General features: G+C 38.9%; 1 protein-coding gene across 2 annotated transcripts; it reads right to left on the reverse strand.

The window, feature by feature from the left end:
- Window positions 1-2,940: 2,940 nt before the first annotated feature.
- Window positions 2,941-7,009, reverse strand: LOC113288112 (heterogeneous nuclear ribonucleoprotein 1-like). 2 transcript variants are annotated; one of them, XR_003330472.1, is made up of 6 exons: window positions 6,743-7,009; window positions 6,507-6,606; window positions 6,033-6,259; window positions 4,409-5,624; window positions 3,839-3,992; window positions 2,941-3,597 (listed from the first exon to the last, which is right to left on the reverse strand). XR_003330472.1 is itself a non-coding variant. In XM_026537064.1 (5 exons), the coding sequence occupies exons 3-5, from the start codon at window positions 6,252-6,254 to the stop codon at window positions 3,584-3,586; spliced, it is 1,452 nt and encodes a 483-aa protein (XP_026392849.1). In that variant the 5' UTR covers window positions 6,255-6,259; window positions 6,507-6,606; window positions 6,743-7,008; the 3' UTR covers window positions 2,947-3,583. The 2 variants fall into 2 exon arrangements, 1 of the variants encoding a protein (XP_026392849.1); XM_026537064.1 differs by lacking the exon at window positions 3,839-3,992 and having other exon boundaries at window positions 2,947-3,597; window positions 6,743-7,008.
- Between the last annotated feature and the right edge of the window lie 15,638 nt (window positions 7,010-22,647).

Raw genomic sequence — 22,647 nt, forward strand, 5'->3', positions numbered from 1 at the left:
GTGCTTTAGCCGTCCCATTTGTATTATTAGGGTGGACCCAACCACGATATGATAGTTCTTGACCTTGTGTTGTTCTATAGATTTATTGTAGGTGGAACCTAGGTAACACGGGAAGTAGGATCATCTTTTCCCAAGTTAATCTTGTTGTAGTTTTAGGGTCATTTATATAATGTTCTCTAAATTTGGCAACTTTTTTTTTATAAGTTAATTCATTTCTGACTAACCAGAAGGACCAAAAAAAAAAAAAAAGCAAAAAAAGGTAATGAAATAAGAACAGGCTTTTGTTTGTAGAAGTTGTGGCTTTGTTGTCTATGGGGGTGGCGGTGTTGTTTATAGAGAAATATGCGTACAAATTGATTGGTTTGAGAGGCGGGTGCGAAGGATGCCCCAAGAAGTTGCAGCGACTTGACAATGTAGAAGAATGTGTACAACAATTTCTAGATCATTTCTACATTGTGTGCGGAGGTTGGAATTGGTGGGTTGGATATGATTTAGAATAACAAAGGTTGGTAGACCTTCGCTGATAGCTTTTCACAAAAAAAGAATAAATTTTTATGGGGACATGGTAGAATCGGTAAGAAACTGGCGGTTGGTAAAGAGTTGTGATGTAACTGATCCGGTGTTTCCGTAAGAATTTGTATCCTGTGGTTGTGATGTATCTTCCGGTTTTTTTAAGTGGCCAGATGAAATATTCAAGGGCAAGATAAGCTCATCTGGGGTGCTATCATTGGAGAGATTTCTATTACGATTAGCTAGGATGCTAAGTGGGGGAGCTGCCTTACCTTATCATGTATCCAGTTAGAGGATCCATGATATCCGCCACAATCTAAAGGGGGTGGCACATTATAGTTTTCCCCATGTTCTTATGCACAATGTATATTTTTGAATTATTATATTTTTCTAACAATATTCAAAGAGGAAGATCGGTTCAGACTTTTATTCTCATGCTATCTCATATTTTGGGACTCTATTTTGTGAATAAAAATCAAATGGTACCGAATTTGAAATTAAAATTTTTAGGATATGTTCGACTTGTAAAGCTCTACATACTTACAGAAAATGAGCGCATTCTGAAATGCATAACATCATCATCTATCGATCTTGATTTCAATGGTTACAAATCCTTCGATTTTCAACGGCTCATTTTCAAAGTAGTATATGGTGATGTTATATGTTTCGAAATACTCTCATTTTTTTGATGAGAATATATAACTTCGTAGGAGGAACATACCCCCAAAATATTGGCTTCAAATTCACAACGGTTTAAATTTTATTCACAAAGATAACGTTGAATATGTGAGATAGTGTGAAGGGATCCTCCCTCGTATTTACATCATTATTATATATAAGAGAAAGGATCCATTTACACTTTTATTCTCACATTATCTCACACGTCCGTGATTTTTGAGAATAAAAACCAAAATGTAACCGGTTTGGAGTTAATATTTTGGGAGTATGTTCTTCTTACAAAGCTTTACATTCCTACCGATAATGGGCGTATTCCAAGACATATAACACTGTCATCTACTATTTTGAAAATGAACCGCTAAAAATGAATGGTTTGAAATTAAGACGTAAATTAATACCGGTGTTGTGCAAAAATCAGAGTTCATGCTACTACCAATACAAACTAGGGCCATGATTTAACATGAAGGTCTTTGGTTTTCATAAGATATATCCCCTTTCACAGGCATACTCTCAACCTAGTGCGGACCAAGTGTACTATAGAGAGTGGAGATGGTTTCTGTGAAGTTGTCGTTGTGCATTTTGCATTCAGAACTAATTGGTCATTCTAAACTTAAAACCCAATAACACCTAAAATTACTCGCGAAAACCATGTTGAGAATCTGGCAATCATCACAGAATGCCTTTGAACCATTTCCACAGGGGCAAACTCTGAAATGTTGAGACTATTGTTATAGGTTATTTGGAAAGTATAATTAGAGATATCAAGATTCAACCGTATTTATAGGCGGAGTCAAACACTAAAATGTTGAATTTAACGGCTAATATGGTGAATGGGTGATAGCTTCAGGGGACTTGAATTTTTATCAGTAGTTCAAATTGAGACCGTTGGTGTGGATTATTTTTACTTTAGTGTTTTGTTCTTGAGATTCCAGCCCGGATAAAATTATATATCACGCTAGAACTGTGCAGTTTCATCCCCATAATCCGAAGGTTCCAAACTAGGATTCTGTTATATGAAGATAGAGCAATTTAGTACTCACTCCGTTCTTTTTTAATAGGCTGATTTTGTTTTTAGAGAAATTTAAGGAAATTAAGAGAACTAATCATTGAAAGTGGTCCTCATGACACTTATTAATAAAAGAAGTGAACTGAAATGGTCCCCATGACACTTGTCAGCAAAAGAAATAAAGTAAAATGATCCACATGACACTTGTCATCAAAAGAAGTTAAAGAAAAAAAATGGTCCCAGAAAATTAAAGTAACATTTAACTTTCTCAATTAAAAAACCCGCCTATTTTTTTGAAACATTTATTTATATAAACCAGCATATCGAAAAACAACGGAGTGAGTATAATGGAAGGTCAAGTCACAAGTGTGATCCCATGATCAATATGTATTGAGGGTCCTACTAAAACCTTACCGCATTTGTAATGAATGTTAGTTAAACCACATGATCATTTTACATTTTTGGAAGGATGGTCAAAAGAGCCGAGAAACCAAAAGATAAGAGTCCCTTTGGATGATTACAGTCAACTTATGTAGGTTGAACGTGACCTGATCGCATCTCTTTGTTACCCGTATCTCCTCAACTAATAGCCAAGCTCACACTATCCATACTACCCAAAAACAGAAACCTGGTCCCACACAAACAAAGGTTACGATTCAAAAAAATCCCATCCTAACAATATGCAGCAAGGACCAAATAATCACAGCCTCATTATAAACAGATAACATGTGGGAAAAGAAAAAAGATTCAAAGAAAACAGAAAACAAAGTTTCCATAAGAAAATGAATGAGAATATTTGGTCTTATTCTAGGTACCACATATTGGAATCCCTTAAAATGTTCCACACTAGTAAAATCAACCAGAACACTCTCTGGTATACAACCTGAGAAAAAAATCACAAGATGAAGATAAAGAAGAAGAACATTACCTGACTGACATGAACTAGCACTTCGCTAGTGACATTACATCAAATTTAAAAGAAAAAAAATAAAATAATAATAATAAACTAGTTCGTTGTTTTTCCTTTTCCTTTTTTTTTTCTTTTCTTCTCTTAAGTATCGTCTCGCAAGAGATGCACGATACATATATTACGACTCTTCTTTTCTGAATACATCCCGCAATCTGATTTTACAACTCAATCAAACACTGAGAAAGAAAAAAACCTAAGCTTTAAAAACAAATATCAAACCTTAAACACAAAATCCCTGTAACTGCTTCTTCCCCCTGAATTTGAGATCCTAAAGATAGGTACTCATGTTAGCTAGCTCTCTAGATGATAATCAATTTTTCTATGTATGATGAGGGGATATGTCTAGATTTCACCAGTCATCTGATTCAACCGATTTTTCCTTCACCTACAGTAATTTCCTGATCCAAAATAATGATCCTCTAGGCAGCAATTCCTGAAGCAAGAAATGACAAACAACTTGTCAATAACAAGGCTAAAAAATAGTTATCAATACATAGCAAAATTGTAGGATCGATGAAATGTTTGAAGCTTAGCTTCTGTATACTAGAATTTAGTTTACAAACAGACACATTATGAAACCTAACTGCCAAATGAAGATGCATATCTGACTACCAATGTCAAACATGGGACTGTATTCATGAAAAGAAGTTATGGTTATGTGGACCATCTAGTACCTTAAACAAAACAAAGGAAAATCCATCACCGATTAAGCGAGAGAGTACAGTAGTTCACTAAGTTGATTGGACTAATCCATTGCAACAAGAGATGATTAAACAAAGGCAAGCCCACCAAACACGCAAGAGAGTTCATCAAGTTGATTGGATTAATCTGTTTCAGTAAAAAGAATATTTCCAAGATCACTAAAAATGCAAAAAAAAAAAACCTAATTATAACTCTATTTGTCTGTTGTGTATTTATAAGTTCATGCATGCCAGCTGCCAATGTGTTTTATACTCAAATTTGCAACATTTTAGGTTGTACGTACCTTCATACTAAAATTTGAGGATTCTTTAGTTTTACCTATACAGGAAGCTATTTTAGGGGGGATTGGGTGGAGGTCACATAGGAAATCTAAAACATTGATATTCTGAATCAAACAACAATGTCAACAAACATATGATGATAGGTCCAAACAAAATCAACCAGAGGCAACGGTTCTAGAAATGACTGTACTAATATTCATATGAGGAAACATGTATTGGATGCACAGGTAGTTAATATGTGAGATAAATTAAGGAACTCACCTCTATTTGCTTGTCTATTTGTAACACTATAACCACCAACAAAACCAGCAGAACTTTTAGATGCAACATCAGAAGCTGTACCACCAAGCCCATAGCCAAATGAATCAGAAATATCTAGCTCAGAATTTGACCGCCAAGTGGAGTCCCCGTATATAGAACCACCACCACCACCACCACCATAAAAGTCTTCGAATGCCCCATCAGGAATACCATTCAATGTACCATACGATGGTGTATTGACATTAGCCCCGCTGTTTCTACCATATCCTCCCCCTCCCAAACCATAATTGCTATCACCATTTCCATAGCTCAGATTGCCAACATTGTAGCTAGAACCACTCCCTCCGGCTTGAGCAGAAGAAATAGGAGAGGAACCCCAATTTGCAGCAGCAGTGTTACCGCCGAATGCATTTCCTCCAATAGTCCCACTTCCAGAACCCAAGTAAGCATCACCCGAATTAGATGAGTTTGTAATCATGCCACCCCCGTTGCCCCACACATTTCGAGCTGTCGAGTTCAAAACTGAACCAATTCCTCCATTGCCCCCACCGTAACCAATGGAGTTACCGTATCTACTTGAGTTCCCATTGAAGTAAGGGTTCAAACCCCGCCCATATCCGAAATTAGAGCTAAGATTTGCATTTCCTCCATAGCTTGGGCTCAATGCCTGATCAAAATTAACACCCATTCCAAAGCCAGAAGGACCAAATGGAGAAAACCCACCTCTACTACCAGGAGCTGGACTAAACCTATCCATCCTCATACCATAACCACCAATAGAGGTCGGGCTAAATCCCTGATTGAAGCCAGTAAGGAAGTTATTGACCCTATTCATACCGTAATTAAATCCACCTAAAACACTGCGGTTAGGTCCTGGAGATAACTCTTTCGGGACAGCCCGCTTAACCTCTACCATTTTACCATTTAGTTCGTGAAATGTTTTGAGCAGCACCGTGTCAACAGAATCCTCTAATTCATATGTTATGAATCCGAATCCTCTAGGTCTTTGGGTATTGTGGTCATACATCACCACAACATCTGTGATATCCCCAAATTGTTCAAAGTATTGTTTGAAATCACTCTCTGTAACAGTTGATGCTAAACCTCCAACAAATATCTTTTTAGTGCGAACAGGACCTGGTGACCCATGGATGCTGCTGCTGCTTCTATTCATAATCTGTTGATCATCCCTAGGTACAGCCTTCTTTGCCTCGACCTGAAAATTAGAATTTGAATAAATACCAAATTTACATACTCTGTTGATCATCCCTAAGCACTGCAATTGTTTATGATTCCCCACAAAATAACTAGATCTTAGAGAATTCTCTAAATCCAATGACAAAATAGAAGCAAAAATTACTAACATGTTTTTGTATGCATCAACAAGGAGAACAAAGAAAATCGAGTTCAAGCTTTCTATAGACACAAGAACTATTTGAATTCGATATGCATTTGAACAGATCGACTCTGGAGTTACGAAATTTTGATTTTCAAACATACATAGAGAAAGAAATTAACGAAATCTTTCATAAGTAGACAATTGATCATATAGTCTACTATAATTCACACACTAAAAATTAAGATATGAAAATTGGTTTCTAAGAGTTGAAACACAAATGCGTACCGTTCTACCATCTATCATGTGCTTATCCATAACTACTCTTTCTGCAACTGCTGGGTCTGCAAACACTACAAAACCAAATCCACGAGCACGACCGGTTGTCCGATCCTTCATAATGACTGCCTCCACCACTTCACCATAACTTTTGAAATACTCCTTCAACCGATCTTCATTAGTATCCCACGAAATTCCACCAATAAAAAGTTTTCCATGATCCGATTCCATCCTAACTGTAATCCACACATTGAATTATATCACCAACCCAAATTCTAAATAGAAATTAAGTGTATCTAAATTGAGAATGAAAAAGCAAAAGCAAAATTCAGGACAGCTTTCATAATTTCAAATCTGGAGACAAAAAAATAGAATTCTGACAGACATGAGACAAAACAAACTCTCCCAACTGAATAGATAAAAGCAATCCAATGGATCAAAATGCAACAGATAAGAATCCAATGAAACAAGCAAAGAACATACCTTATCCAAGAATTTACCCAAACAAAAGACAGATAACTTGTCAGATACGAAATGGGGCTAATCCTAAAACATCGGATCCTTCAAAACAAATCCAGAATTCCTGGAACAAACCAAAAAAAAAATCAAAAATTTATGGTTTTTTTCAAAAGCAATGAATGTAAATCGAGCTAAATCAGAATTGCGAAGAGAATTATGAATTGGAGATCGATAAAGGGATAGTAGAACACAAAACTTACAAAATAAAGAGAAACCCAGATTAGAAATCGAGTGAATTTCTTATGTAAGATCTGAGATTAATAAAGAGGAGGCATAAGAAGAACAGAGGGCTTGTTCATCCTCCCCAAAAGCCCCCCTATTTTACTTTCTTCTTTGATTAAAAAAAACGTTTTAACTCAATTTACAATATTTATAAGAAGAAATTCTATACCAAAATGAAGATGAAGAGAGAGTCTGTGAGAGATTGGATGTGTGTTGTGTAATAGAGAGAGAAAAGAGAGAAATGGGTTTCGAATCTGAGAGCCCAACCTTATATAAAGAGAGAGAGAGATGATATCAAGTTTGCCGAATTTTACGAAATAAAGATGATGACCAGTGACGATATAATTCGTTTTTACTTTTACCTTAACGTTTACTCAAACATGGTCAGTCAGTTTTGTAATAAGTCAGGTGTAACACTTGTAAACACACTGTCAAAATGTCCACTAATAGATAGCACAAATTTATTTGGATCGGATCACAAGTCTCAACCAAGGATAGGAAAAATACAACAAAATCGCCTTATTTTGTTGTTTAGATTTTAATGAGATTTAGATCTTCAATTTGTTTACTATGTCGTGTTCCAGGGCGGTCTTAACTTTTTTGGGTGGTCTAGGCAAATATAAGATATAGGACTTTTTTATATGTTATTATGTCACAGTTTTAGTTAGCGTTTTAGTTTATGGGAGATTAATCCACATACCGAAGGCAATAACTTGCATTTCACGGTCGAAGGCTACCTAATATTTTGAGTTTTTTTTTTTTGTTATATTTAGGGTTCTAGATTTATGATTTAGCGTAAAATTTCCCAAGAATTTCCCAAAACTGGTTATCAATATTCAAATTCAAAATAATAACGACACTTATCACTGTTATACATAAATTAATGATTACAGCTGTTACAATTTTATGTAACACAAAATAACTGTATTATAATTGTAACGCATTAACTACCATATGAGGAGATTTCTTTTTAGGTCCCCAACAAATGGGGACCTATGCGGCCTCCTATACTGCCTAAGCTATAAGACGATCCTGTTGAACTCGATTTGACATATATTTCGTAAAGAAAACTGACAATTTTTATATGTTTTTAATCTTATCTATATCTCAGATGACAATGAAGTGTTCACTTGGTAATAGGTACGGTATTCAACCGAAACTCAGAACTATTAACAATCGACTGTCGTAGAACCTCGCATCTAAAGTTTAAAATGGAATATCGAATTGAGGACAATTGGAAACAACAAAGTAAAAATAGTGCTCTATTGACATGTTTAAAATAACAATATAGTTAAGATATATTACACCACGTGTAACGGACTAAGTCTTAACAACACTAATTATTAGTAAAGAAATTTTTTAAAAAATAACATATGAAAATAAAAACGATCGTCTATTATGGAATAAAAAAAAGAAAAAAAAGTATCAATCTTTACAGGACGAGAGGAGTATAACTTATAGTTATATCCAACTTGTATATTCAGGAGAGCTCGTTTTCACTATTCGTTAATATTTTTTTCGTATTTTATCCAACGCTTTTCTTTAACCTAAATTTGTCCTTGTTTTAAAAATTATTTTTCGAAAAAGTCAATTTCTTTTCTGAAAACTAAGGGCCAATAAACCTGCTATTGTTGTGATTTAATTACTTGTGATGCATCTGGTTTGTATTCGAATCAAAACTAAAAACCATATTATTCAAAATTTATCTACTTCTACTCTGAAAAAAGATGACTTGGTTGAATATGATGTAAATTCAAGATTTACCTTAAGCATCCCAAAACAATACTACTGTTGAGAAAAGTTAACACTTGACATGGACTTCCTCTGTTGCTATATTAAAAGACAACATATAATTGGGCTACTATGAACAGCTATATTTTCTATCATAAACTAACGTATTTATTTTTGATATATTATTTTTAGGGGGTGCTTTGCTTTTTCGCATTATTGTCATAGAAATTTCCAACTAAGAATTCATAGGTATAGAAATACACAGACATTTAATCTTTAGTTTGAGATATAATAATGATTACTTAATGAGCTTTTCTTCTTTTAGCATAAATTTCCGAAAAAATTATTTCAATAGCTGTTCCATAGCTTGAGAAATGAAGGGGTAATTCGGTCCAAGGAAAATAACAGCACATTTGGTGTATAGTTGATGTTGTCCATCACGTGGTTCAGCCAACTTTTAGAGGGTATTTTTGATCGGTTCATGAAAGGTCATAGAGTCACAACACCTTAATATTCCCCCATTTTAGTTTTGTTTAAGAATAAGAAAGGATGAAGGAGGAGTTTCATGTCATTTTGTTTCGAAAGAATTGTGGCTTAGTGGGTTGCATGGTCGGCCACTGGATATATGATGTGCATGAATTATATTTAATTAGGTTCGTTTTGGTCCATCGATTTTAATTTTAATTTGTTTTTGATTAATATCTCATGAGTTATGCCCATCAATCCTCTTTATTCCAGTTAATCAATCAGGGTGATATAAGCAGCTGTAATCAACGACATTATTACTATGCGGTAATTATTATCGGTTATGTAAGTTAGGTGACTGTAGTAACACAATAAAGAGATATTATCACCCAAAATCAAGAGTTCGGAAAAATCTTTTGACACTAAAAAAACAAAACAAGAGTTCACGTGTTAGTTCCCCATGGCAGATATAGTTATGAGTTTTGATTTGTTCGAATTTCTTCAAATATGGTTACTATGATGTAATTTCCTTTTCTTTTTTGTTTTAAAAAATAATATTATTATTGTAACAAAAAGGTTTCATACGTTTCAAGAGGACCCAGGTTCGAATCCCCAAAGGCGCAATATTACAGAGTTTGACATGAAAGGTAGAATTAGCTTGCCCTCTGTGACATAATAACAGTCCCCTATCCGTTTCGGCTGCCTTGACGTGGTTCCTCATGAGGATCGCTGGTGGGCTAGCACAATAACATGTTCAAAAAAAAATAATCAATGTAGTAGTACGTTGTTGAAGCTTAGCTTGTTAGACTTCCAACTAGTTCTTGTAATAAAAGAACTAGTTACAATAAATCTCAACTTGTGCCAATTATAAATAGTAATAACCTCTGCAGCTTAATATTAATAGTTTTTTGCAGTCCCATTTTAAGGAATTTACCTCCATAATACAATAATCGACAATATATTAAAAAATATAAATCTTGTTATATGAATTTTATGATCCATATAAGTTATTTTCTTAACATTGTATGATATTTTGATTTGTTGGAAAGAAAATAAATTGATGATTTATCTTCTACTATACGTTAGAGTACTATTTATAGTTGTCGAAAACATCAAAAATTCTCTAGTAACCTAACAAGTTCCTAGATACGTACATGTATTTGTCTATGGAACATAAAAATGTATGTACATCATCTAGTACAACTATAAATACAATAAATGCATACTGAATGCTTAAGAGTATTAATATGGAGAGGTTCTACTGTACTACTACATTGGTTGAACAGGTTGTCGTGCTAGGCTACCAGCGATCCTTGTGAGAAATTAGCCAAAGGAGCCGAAACGGTGGAGAAAGGGGAGGGGGATGATTATGTCGAAAGGGGAAAAGTTAACTCTACCTTATGTTAAATATTGTAATATTGCGTCATCGGAGAGTTGAACATGGGACCTCCTGGAGCGCATGGAAATAAAACCTTTGAGGAACAGGGCTGACCTGCTGAGAAAGACCCCCGGTTTCCTTTTTCTATTATTTTTTTTAACGTGAAAGGAATTCGATTAGCAAGTGGCTACATGGAATATGTAAACCCCATAGAGTTATTTAGTACAATTTGATTTATGAAGATTGGAATCTTCTGGATCCAGATTATGGGCGAGTGATTTTCTTGTTGACTTCCATCTGCTGCATAATTTTCCGGATCGTCTGATTCTTGGTTTTTTTCTTGTAGTTATGATGGATATTGCATTATGTAATTTGAAGCATTCTTTTTTCAATTTTGATTACCATTCCTGCTAAATACTACGGTGGTTCCGTCTAAGAGGTTACGGATCGAAGCAATTTTTTCAAGTGTGTTTTGAATTGTACTTATTTTCCATCATCCTTTTATCGTCGTTCTTGAAGTCATAAGCATTGTCTATGTTTCATCAATGAGTATTATGGTAATACCTAAATGATGCGCGCATTAATATGATAGTTGTTGCTGCAGAGTTCTTGTTATTAAACCTGCACCTGCAAATCCAGGGTGCCCCTCGCGGCCCCACCAATGTTGATTTTAATCCAATCCGTATTAGGAGGACCACAACGTACTGAGATGGTTGTTGTCGATCGAGTGTTTTTGGTTGGATTGACAAAGGGTTGCAAGCCCATTAGGTCAGTAAAAATGTAGTCTCTTACCCGGGTGAACTTCTATTAATATTGTAACTTAAAAGTCACTTGGATAATGATTTCAGGGTTTTGCTATTTTTTACAATAGATAAACTCATTCATGTCTATCCATAGTGACGAAAAATAGAAAGTAGGAAGAGCTAATCATTAATACATGCCTTTTTTTTGCAATAGATGTATGATTGTTAATTGTAGGCTAATGATAGTTGGAGAAATATGGGTAGAGTTTTGTTGATTTAATAGTCGATTAAGAAGGGTATTCCAAGATGTTATTGCCGCTTGAAAATTTAAGAGGATAAGTATAGCAGTTTCCAGGGGTTTATTACAGTGAGGGCAGAGGTTGGTGCCGGTGAGGTGGATGTGGTTTAGTAGATTGAAGGTTGTGTTAGAGCATTGCTCGGTCGAACTCGCAAGCGTTGCTATCTCAATCTTGTTTGTCAAGTTTAGTTGATCAAAACTATAAGTCTTGATCTCTAGTCTACTTATAGCTATGTCTCGGATTAGGATAGAATGTGTAGTTGAGATTTTGACTTCACGGCGTTCATCGATTGAAGACGAAGATCTACTGAGGAGAGCTTGGAGGAACTTCATCAACAAAAGGTATGTGGAGACTAAAAGTTATCTATCTCTCAGAAGTCTATTCTATTCTATCTCCTAATGAGACTAAGTCATATAGCTATATAGACTTTTATGTTATACACATTTGATATTTCGAGTTGAGTTTAACTCGGTTATCTGTTTCTCGAAATATGTGTTGGAATCTTTTGGCTTTAGCTACGTTCATCATATTCTTGACGAGTTTAGTTGGAAACAATTTATTTGTTGGAAACTAAGTAATAAGTCAAAAATTGATCATGTAAAAATTGCCTTGAAACATCTTACATGATTTGTGTGAGACAATAATTTGATGTCGACTCGGAATGTTTCGTATTGAAAATTCGATCACTTGAAAATTACTTATAAGCTAATAGTTCGTGTGAGACAGCTATTGTCATCTTCTAAGGATGTTTCAATGATTGAAATGGGAGTTTAGAACAAAAACCTTTGTCTGGATACATCACAGTATGCGTACCTAGTATGCAAACTGTTTTGGTATAATTCAGGTCCAGAAACCTTGTTTGCATACCTAGTATGCGAACGATTTTAATTGTTAAAGTCAGGGAACCAAGTTTGCATACCAGTATGCGAACGGTTCTACCTGAGTTAAGGTCCGAAACAACATTATGCATACCCGTTTGCAAATTGCTGGACAAGACCAAAGTCCAAAAGCTATAGTTCGCGTACCTGTTTGCAAACTTAGTGGTTAAAGTTCTAAAATCGGTTAAGTATGTTTTTCATACTCATGAAAAAATACATTCATGAATTAAGGAATGCAATCTTTGCAAACTGTGGCTTAATGTTCATGAATTGATTCTTATGAATCATTCCGGTTTTGATTCAATTGGTTCATATATATTTCTGTGATTGAACAACTCTATTTGATACACAATTAGATTCAATTGATTGTCTTTCATGGTTGATTGATCATCATAGTTTATCTAGAAGTGTTAGATGAATATGGTTAAGACAAAAGTATTCTTATGGATAACTTCGGTTAACTATTATAGAGCCAAATCAATATACACGTTTAGGTACGGTTACCCATGTCTAAATGATGGTATATTTAATTTGTGTGTAACAAGCTAAGACCATCTAATGGTGGAAAGTTATTGCTTTGGTTTTAAGCAAACTTGGCTTGAATCTTAAATCAGGTTTTCATCTAACGGTGAATATTGAATGCTTTGTTACTAAGCTATCTTAGCTTTGATTGAAAGCAAACCCTAATTTGAAGGACTATATAAGGGACAACTCTAGCAACTGGAAAACCTAATCCCGGCACTTTCCTGTGTCCTAGTTGCGACTAGAGTCGATTCTCCTTTATCCTAGGTTTTTCCAAAACCATTATAGGTTAACGACTTGAAGACTTCATTTGGTATTCATGAAGCCAGACCCAACTATTTTCTATATAGTTACGTGATCTGATCTTACTTGTTCTATCGTATTGAGTACTATCTTCTATAATATTAGCTCAAGATTTATCTCCGATAGGTAAGATATAAAAAGTAATCACAAAGCTCTTCGTCTCATTCTTTGTGATTTCACAATAACTTCTTCTACTACCATATAGTTAAGTTATTGTGAGGTGATTTATATTTCTAGGCTGCTCTTCGGGAGTATAAGACCGGATTATCAATTGGTTCCTATTCACCTTGATTTATCAAAAGACGGAATAAAATTTCATAGGTACTTCTTTGGGAGACAGATTTATCTATCAGAATAGACTTATTTGTGGGAGACAAATTTGTTTATAATTCTTCGACTTTGGGTCGTAGCAACTCTTAGTTGTGGGTGAGATCAGATAAGGGAATCAAGTGCGCAGAATCCTGTGTGGTTATATAGGCGTAAGGAACACGACTCTACCTTAATCGGCGTGATACTTGGCTAGGGCTCAACTACATTCCAGTTCGAAGTTAACTTGTAGTAGCCTAGTGTCTGTAGAGGCTTAATACAGTGTGGTGTTCAAATCTGGACTAGGTCCCAAGGTTTTTCTGCATTTTTGGTTTCCTCGTTAACAAAACTTCTGGTGTCTGTGTTATTTCTTTTCCGCATTATATTTGTATATAATTGAAATATCACAGGTTGTGCGTAGTTCAACCAATTGGTAAATCCGACCTTGATTATTGGATACTAATTGATTGGCACTTTGGCTTTGGTCTTTGGTACCGTCCAAGTTATTTCTCATATCAATCGGGCTCACAAATTTCTATTTGTTTGATTGCATATTATATCGAAAAATTGAGATATAACTCTTTGGTATATTTCTTGATTGACCTCGCTTTATAAGTTCATGCTCTCGGAATTATATTGGAGTTAGTACATACATATTGCCGAACGAATTATTGGGTGTGGTTGTTACACCCCTGCGCTTTCAATTAGTATCAGAGCTTGCAAACACGTTAAAGACCTCATAAGTCTGTGTTTGTAGCAATCTGACTCTATGGACATATATGTTATCTCAAACATCACATCACCAGTTCAGAAATGTTCTGACTTGGTTCAAAGCCGTGATTCTGAGGAATCTCTCACGTCTTTTCCATTGGCTGAAATTGTGTTTAACTGGAAAACACGCCTAGACGAACAGTTAGATGATCTTTCAGATGAAAGAATCAAGATTTTTGACCATCTCATAAAGAAAAAGAAGTCAACATCTTGTTTGAGTGAGTTTCCGACTCCTCTCTGTCAAGAAAACAAGAAAATGAGAAAACTCTTTAAGGGTTACGATTGTGGATATAATATCTTACAATCTCTTCATAAATATCGTGAAGAAGATGTACGTTCAAAGAATTCTGAATGTGAGCATCTTTGTTGAAATCTCTTTGTGTTGGAAGAAGAACTTGCATAATCTGAAGCAAGATATAGCTCTCAATAAAGTTGTTTTAATAACAGAGAAAATGCTTTTCTATCTCGAGAAAACCAATTGGAAGCTGACCTTTCTGCTGCTCACAATAAGGTCAAATTGATGGAAGAAAACTTGAATAAGTTTAACGTTAGTTTAACAAAATTGTCCACTATGCTGGGAGCTTGTAAAAAACATCGTGATACACGAGGTTTGGGCTATGAAGGAATAAACGCTCCAAGTAGTAGTATGATTGATTTTGTTGGTTCTAATAGAAATCTCCAGCAGAGAAATCTCACTGATGGCAAAAGTAAAAGTTTACCTTCAACGACAGAAGTTTCAAAAAACAAAGGAAGTCAATCTCCAAAGACAGCCCATATAAGAACAGGTAATTGCATTCCATTCAAGTGTTATTATTGCGGAAACAAAGGTCACCTTGAAAGGAAATGTCGTTTTCGTTTGCGGAATGAAAAACTTCATAACATTCTTTTCTGGATGTCTAAGGAAGTAATCAAACATGTTTCTCATACTACTGGTTTTAAAAATCGAACTTTCAGGCAAAGAAAGTGTTGTGATGAGCCAATTTTTGCTTATAAATATAAAGATAACACAAAACTTTTTTATGAAAGGAATAATGTTATAAGGACAAATGGCCGTTTTGATGATCCATTAAGTAGAAAGGAATTTCTGAGAAAGAAAAATCTTCGAACGCTCTTTCATGGCTGAAAAACGTTTTGGATCAAAAGTGTCAACCGTTTCCAAATAAGTTCATATCAATAATCGTGTTTCAGAACTCAAGACCAGTATAAATAGACTCAAGCGCAGCATTAATAAGACAAGGAAGGAAGCAGCATTAGGTATCTCTTGTCCTCCTTTTATTGATTCCCTTGAGACTAATTCTATTGACTTCTCTAATGTTTTTCTTAAAAGAAAAGGAGAGAGTGTCAACACCCATGATGATCAAATGCTCATCATATTACAACGCGACTGCTTACAGTTGTCAATCCTCTGTGAGACTGAGTGAGGATGCACATGATACTCAAGAAGATCTTCTTCCTGACAAAGTGGTCTTTGTTGTATTTGTTTTCTTTTAAAAATAATGATCATCTTACTATCGAGCCTTGCTCCGGTTAATTATTACACTTTATAATGTAAATGATCAATACCTCTTGAAATAATACTCCTTGTTGCTTGCTCTGAGAAGCTTCTTTTTGGACTTTTCCTTATGACAGTTGATTTGTTGTTTTATCAACAAAAATTCTTATCCCTAAATTTATTTAAGCTAAGATATTCTGTCAAAAGTTAAAAAATTGTTTTTTGATAATATGTCAAAACATGTTTTTAATATAAAGTCCATTGGTTCCTTGGTTCCTATTTTTTTCATGACCACGAACTATCCGTGCACCAGGTTCATGACCGAACATATGGTTCCAACACTGGCGTGTTTGGAAAGATTGATATGTGTCCCTAGGGTTTCCCTATGAAACGAACATATATATCAAATTTTCTTTCTTTTGATATATGTATGTTCGTAACCTCCAGAATTTTTTTTGTGATATCATGAACTGCATGATGGATGGATGCAAAAAGGAAGACAAAATCGAAGATGAAAAGGTTATTGAGTTTCACAAGGATCCTCTTGTCATACCTGCTTCTATGCATGAGATCTTGAAGATAATAAACATGTTCAGATGTCATCCGATTTGGTACAGAATCTTCTTCGTGATTTTGAGGTTGTTCGTGATCAACTTAAAATTGCAACGAAGAATCTTGATTTCCTGAAGACTGAACTGAAGAAAGCAACTGATAATATTTTTGTTGTCCGATCTCTGGTTGCTGATTATGTCTAAGTCTTTAAGTATTATTTTAGGAGTTAATTCTTCATATTTATTTTGTCCAGGAAACTTCTTATGAGAATTTATTCTTGTGTTTAAGAAGGTGTTTGAGGGTGAAAACGATTTCTGCTGATTTTGATAATTCGGGTGTGTGGGTGAGAAACGAGTTTAAACCTAAACAATGTACTGCAAGGGAGTACTTTAGATTCGAGAGATCAATCTATACAAATCCGGCCTAAATCAAGAAATGGCCGTTCCAGACTTTCTTCGGTCACAAAGTGAAGGAGAAGGGTTGGTTTTGTGGAGGGAAGCGAAGAGATTGTTGAGACCAGAATAGTTGATTCTGGAAAAGTAGTTGTTTCACGACTTGTATCAGAAAGTAGGAAGCTAACAGATGGAAAGTTAGAAAATATTTTCAGAGTGTTGTATCCTCCTGACCTGAACTTTTTGTTCGGTGGAAATAGGTAAGACCTATTTATACAAGTCGAAGTGAAACGTACTCTGGTCTCGTAAGAAATGGAAAACGAATGAGTAAATGGGAGAAGGTGGTAACCGGTAACGCCTGGAATTGATGTTCCATAAAAGAAAGCGTTTCACCATTAGTCCCTGTATTTACTAACTGCCTTATCCTTATGACACTGTCTTATAACGGGCGTAGTGTACGCCGCACGCTGTAAACCGCCAAACCAATACCCAATGAGCATCCCCCAGTTTGTGACATGTGTTGATGTCTCGAGTGTTTTCGTGCAAAACATGTAGCATGTTGTTGTTCGGCAAGTTGAGCTTGGGAGACTTTGCGGCTTGGTGGTGACCTTCGACTGTCGAGATTTTGGACCTTGAGAGGAAGGGTAGCCGTTGATTATTGCAACCCTTCATTTGGTAGCCAGTGGCATGAAAGCATGGCCGGTACGGCTTTAATATGGCCTAGTATAGGCGCGGCCAAAAGTTAGGGTTTTGGCTTTGTTTGGGCGCGACCAAACTAGGCTTGGCGTCGGGCCAAAGGTTGCCATGCGTTAGCTGGTAACCTTTGAAGGCTAAGATCTGCATCTTAGATGGAAAAGTGGTTGTTGATCTTCGCAAGCCTTTGTTTCGGTAGCCGCATAGGGAAGGACGGCATGGTATGGCGCGACAAGGTAGTTGGAATGCCATTGGCACATGTGGCATGGCTGGCATGCCTTGGCGCGGTTTGGGCGTGGCCAAAACAAAGGTTTTGGCGTTGGGCCAAAGGTTACCATGCGTTGGTTGGCGACCTTGGACAAGTAAATTTTCATCTTAAATGGAAGGATGACTGTTGATCGTCGCCAGCCTTTTTTTTGGTAACCGCATAGGAAAGGCCGGGATGGTATGGCGCCGCAAGGTGGCTGGCATGCCATTGGCACATGTGGCATGGCAGGCATGCCTTGGCGCGGTTTGGGTGTGACCAAAACTAGGGTTTTGGGCCAAAGGTTACCATGCGTTGGTTGGCGACCTTGGACGGCTAAGATTTGCATCTTAGATGGAAGGATGGTCGTTGATCGTCGCAAGCCTTTGTTTTGGTAACCGCATAGGGAAGGTCGGCATGGTATGGCGCGTCAAGGTGGCTGGCATGCCATTGGCACATGTGGCATGGCTGGCATGCCTTGGCGCGGTTTGGGCATGGCCAAAACAAAGGTTTTGGCGTTGAGCCAAAGGTTACCATGCGTAGGTTGGCGACCTTGGACGGCTAATATTTGCATCTTAGATGGAAGGGTGTCCGTTGATTGTCGCACGCCTTCGTTTTGGCAGCCGTGAAAGGAAGGCCGGCATGGCATGGATTAGGCGCGACAAGGTGGATGGCGCAGATGCCATTGGCACATGTGGCATGGTCGGCATGCCTTGGCGTGGGTTAGGCGCGGCCAAACTAGGGTTTTGGCGTTGGGCCAAAGATTACCATGCGTTGGTTGGTGACCTTGGACGGCTGAGATTTGCATCTAAGATGGAAGGGTGGCCGTTGATTGTCGCACGCCTTCGTTTTGGCAGCCGTGAAGGGAATGCCGACATGGCATGGCTTAGGCGCGGCATGCCTTGGCGTGGTTTAGGCGTGGCCAAACTACGGTTTTGGCGTCGGGCCAAAGGTTACCATGCGTTGTTTGGCGACCTTGGACAACTAAGATTTGCATCTAAGATGGAAGGGTGGCCGTTGATCATCGCACGCTTTCATTTTGGTAGCCGCGAAGGGAAGGCCGGCATGGCATGGATTAGGCGCGGCATGCCATTAGCACATGTGGCATGGTCGACATGCCTTGGCGTGGTTTAGGCGTGGACAAACTAGGGTTTTGGCGTTGGGCCAAAGGTTACCATGCGTTGTATTTGCATCTAAAATGGAAGGGTGGCCGTTGATTGTCGCACGCCTTCATTTTGGCAGCTGTGAAGGGAAGGATGGCATGGCATGGCTTAGGCACGACAAGGTGGATGGCGCGTCATGCCATTGGCACATGTGGCATGGTCGGCATGCCTTGGCGTGGTTTAGGCGAGGCCAAACTAGGGTTTTGGCGTTGGGTCAAAGGTTACCATGCGTTGGTTGGTGACCTTGGACGGCTGAGATTTGCATCTAAGATGGAAGGGTGGCCGTTGATGTCGCACGACTTCATTTTGTCAGCCGTGAAGGCAAGGCCGGAATGACATGGCTTAGGTGCGACAAGGTGGATGGCGCGGCATGCCATTGACACATGTGGCATGGTCGGCATGCCTTGGCGTGGTTTAGGCGCGGCCAAACTAGGGTTTTGGCGTTGGGCCAAAGGTTACCATGTATTGTTTGGCGACCTTGGACGGCTAAGATTTGCATCTAAGATGGAAGGGTGGTCGTTGATCATCACACGCCTTCGTTTTCATAGCCGCATAGGGAAGGCCAGTATGGTATGTCACGACAAGGTGGTTGGCATGCCATTGGCACATGTGGCATGGCATGCCTTGGCGCGGTTTGGCGTGGCCAAAACTAGGGTTTGGGCCAAAGGTTACCATGCGTTGTTTGGCAACCTTGGATGGCTAAGATCTGCATCTTAGATGGAAGGGTGGCCATTGATCATCGCACGCCTTCGTTTTGGTTGCCGCATAGGGAAGGATGGCATGGTATGGCGTAGCAAGGTGGTTGGCATGCCATTGGCACATGTGGTGCGGCTGGCATGGTTGGCATGCCTTGGCGCGGAGGTGCGGCTTGCATGGTTGGCATGCCTTGGCGCGGAGATGTGGCTGGCATGGTATGCCATTGGCACAGTGGTGTGGCTGGCATGGTTCGCATGCCTTGGCGTGGTTTGGCATGGCCAAAACTAGGGTTTGGGCCAAATTTTACCATGCGTTGTTTGGCGACCTTGGACGGCTAAGATTTGCATCTAAGATGGAAGGGTGGTCGTTGATCATCACACGCCTTCGTTTTGGTAGCCGCATAGGGTACGCCGGCATGGTATGGCGCAGCAAGGTGGTTGGCATGCCATTGGCACATGTGGTGCGGCTGGCATGGTTCGTATGCCTTGGCGCGGAGGTGCGGATAGCATGGCATGCCATTGGCACAGTGGTGTGGCTGGCATGGTTGGCATGCCTTGGCGCGGAGGTGCGGCTGGCATGGCATGCCATTGGCGCAGTGGTGCGGCTGGCATGGCATGCCATTGGCGCGGAGGTGCGGCTGTCATGGTTGGCATGCCTTGGCGCGGAGATATGGCTGGCATGGTATGCCATTGGCACAGTGGTGTGGCTGGCATGGTTGGCATGCCTTGGCTCGGTGACGTGGCTGGCATGGTCTGCCATTGGCACAATGGTGCGTCTAGCATGGTTGGCATGCCTTGGCGCGGTAGCATGAGAATTAGGGTTTGGCATAGATGATGTTAGTTTGTTTTAAGGGTTCTGCCGTGGAACATGACCCATGTAAAAAAAAGAAGGGTACCCTGGTAATTCTTACGTAGGCATGCTGATTGATTCAATAAATGTGGTAATGGTCATAGTGACGTCATGTCAGATGTACAGTTTTACGATTTTGACCCTAAGCTAAAAACCACCATCAACATTAAGTCTCATGCTTAGCTCGGAACAGGAGCATTGTTGCGAGGTAAGCATAAGATGGTGACAGGCGAGGATAAAAATCAAAATGACATGTCGTGAAAAGATGGTCAGGAAAGTCCGACTAACCTTTTTCGAGAGGTAAGGAGAGTTCATGATCCTCATGTTTGGAGGCCTTGCATAAATTCTATTTGTGGTGTAGACCGTGAAGTGGTGAGATGAAGATCGCCGGCTTAGTCTTGCCATGTATCACCTTGGATGGGTTAGGGAACATCATGACGCTGGCTTGGAGAGTTGTTAGTGTTGCCACGGCAAGTCATGGCGCAGACGGCTTGGCATGGTGGGGCCAAGGCAAGGCACGGTTTGGTGAGGCAAATCATGTGTATGGCTTGGCGTGGTGGGGCCAAGGCATGGTGCGGACGACTTGGCATGGTGGGGCCAAGGAAATGGCGTGGTTTGGTGAGGCAAAGCATGCGCAGACGGCTTGGGATGGTGATTTGTCTTCGCGGGCCCGGTTGCCACTTTTCTTTACTTGACTCAAATAGGAAGTCCTTTCCTTATTCAAACTCCCAAGTACCACGCCTATAAAAGGGGCCCGACCTCTCCTTTTATTTCACACCTTTATATATTTTTTTTATTCTGGCCGTGTGGTAACAGTGAAGCGGACGAGCGAATCCCAGGTATGTCTTCCAGCACTTCCTCTTTAACTTGTTTTTCTTGTTTTCTTGTGTTAGTGCAAACCCTAGCTGTAGGCGTACCTTTTCATGAACTTGTAAAAATATTGTTCTTTTGTGTTGGCATGAATCCTAGCCGTAAATTTTCTTTGCGTGAACTTGTAGTAACATTTAGGCGTGAATATCGTAGTAATGTTGGCCGTCTCAATTACTGTGCAAAGTAGGCATGCATGAGCTAGTAACTGTCATTCCCTTCCTGTGAAAACCTAGATCCTAGGGTTTCCTCCCTTTTCCTGGTGTGGCCGTGTGTATTGTTCCCATAGTGGGGGGCGCCTCCTCGTCCGGGCGCAAATTTCCTGTTACAGGGTACAGCCTTGGCATGAGGTGGTGATGCAGGGTCTGTCAGTCCCCATTTCTTTGCTCACGCGCATTATGACTTTGCAACAAATTGGTTTGCGTCCAGGATGGATCTCCTGTGTCTGATAAAATAAATTTCCATGCACTTTCCGTAATAATTTCTCTTCGTATTGTTCCATTGTAGTTATTTCGAAGGTGAAAGTAGCGTGAGAGAATTTCGTTAGGATGTCATTTGAGAAAAATTCTACCGTACCGAAAGATGTTGGCAATTCCAAGCCAAACATAAACGATGTGTTCTTTACAACATCCGCCACAATTAGGAAAAATCATCCCAAGTATGTGTTGATTCTTCTGACTGGTCCGGAAAGTGAAGGAGAGGCCCGGTCAGTTCGGCCTGGAGGTGTAATAAGGTTTTGTCTTCAGAGGAAAGAGTATTCTGCTTCTCCCATTGACTTTAAAATCTGTGTGAATCCGTTGCGTCCCTTTGAGAAATGGATGTGATTCATGATGAGCCAGGAATGTGTAAAATCCAGTTTGACCAAGGCGCAGATTATTGATGCTGTCGCGGCTTCTGCAGTGCTTCAAATTAGGAAAGATATTCCAGGCTTGGTTGCTTTTATTTCCAGATGGTGTCCGGACACTCACACAGTCATATGCAGGTGGGGTGAAATGACTATCTCTTTAGAGAGCGTGGCCGTCTTGCTGAACCTTCTCGTAGTAGGAAACCTCGATGTCAAGTTGTCTGCAGATGAAGAAGAAATGCGTGCCGCTCTGGTTGTGAAATCAAAAAGATTCGTTCGGAAAGAAAACGATACGAGGTGCTTCTATGGCTAGTGGGTGTCTCAATGGTTTCCTGATGAGTTGGAGCCAAATCAGAAAAATAGTACACTTCAGGTCGCAGTGTTCTTGGCTCATTGGTTATCTGGAGATATTTTCGATGACGACTCTGGTAAGAAGGAGATAAGACAGGAACTTATCAATTTTTCCGTAAAATTGGCAAAAGGTGTCGTTCTCCCTATTGGCGGCTTGTTTCTTGGTTCTCTGTACACACACTTGGATCATCTGGTCGCGGACATGTGCGCTTCAAATGGCTACATGAAAGTGGATTCGTATATTCATGCCGCCTTTCTCCAAGCGTGGATGTGGGAGCACTTTGAAAGGTATTCTCCAAAACCGTTGACCGTACTTCCCGAGTCTTGGGGTGGTTCTAGGATAC

This window comes from Papaver somniferum, chromosome 6 (assembly GCF_003573695.1).
Source record: "Papaver somniferum cultivar HN1 chromosome 6, ASM357369v1, whole genome shotgun sequence".
Lineage (NCBI taxonomy): Eukaryota > Viridiplantae > Streptophyta > Magnoliopsida > Ranunculales > Papaveraceae > Papaver > Papaver somniferum.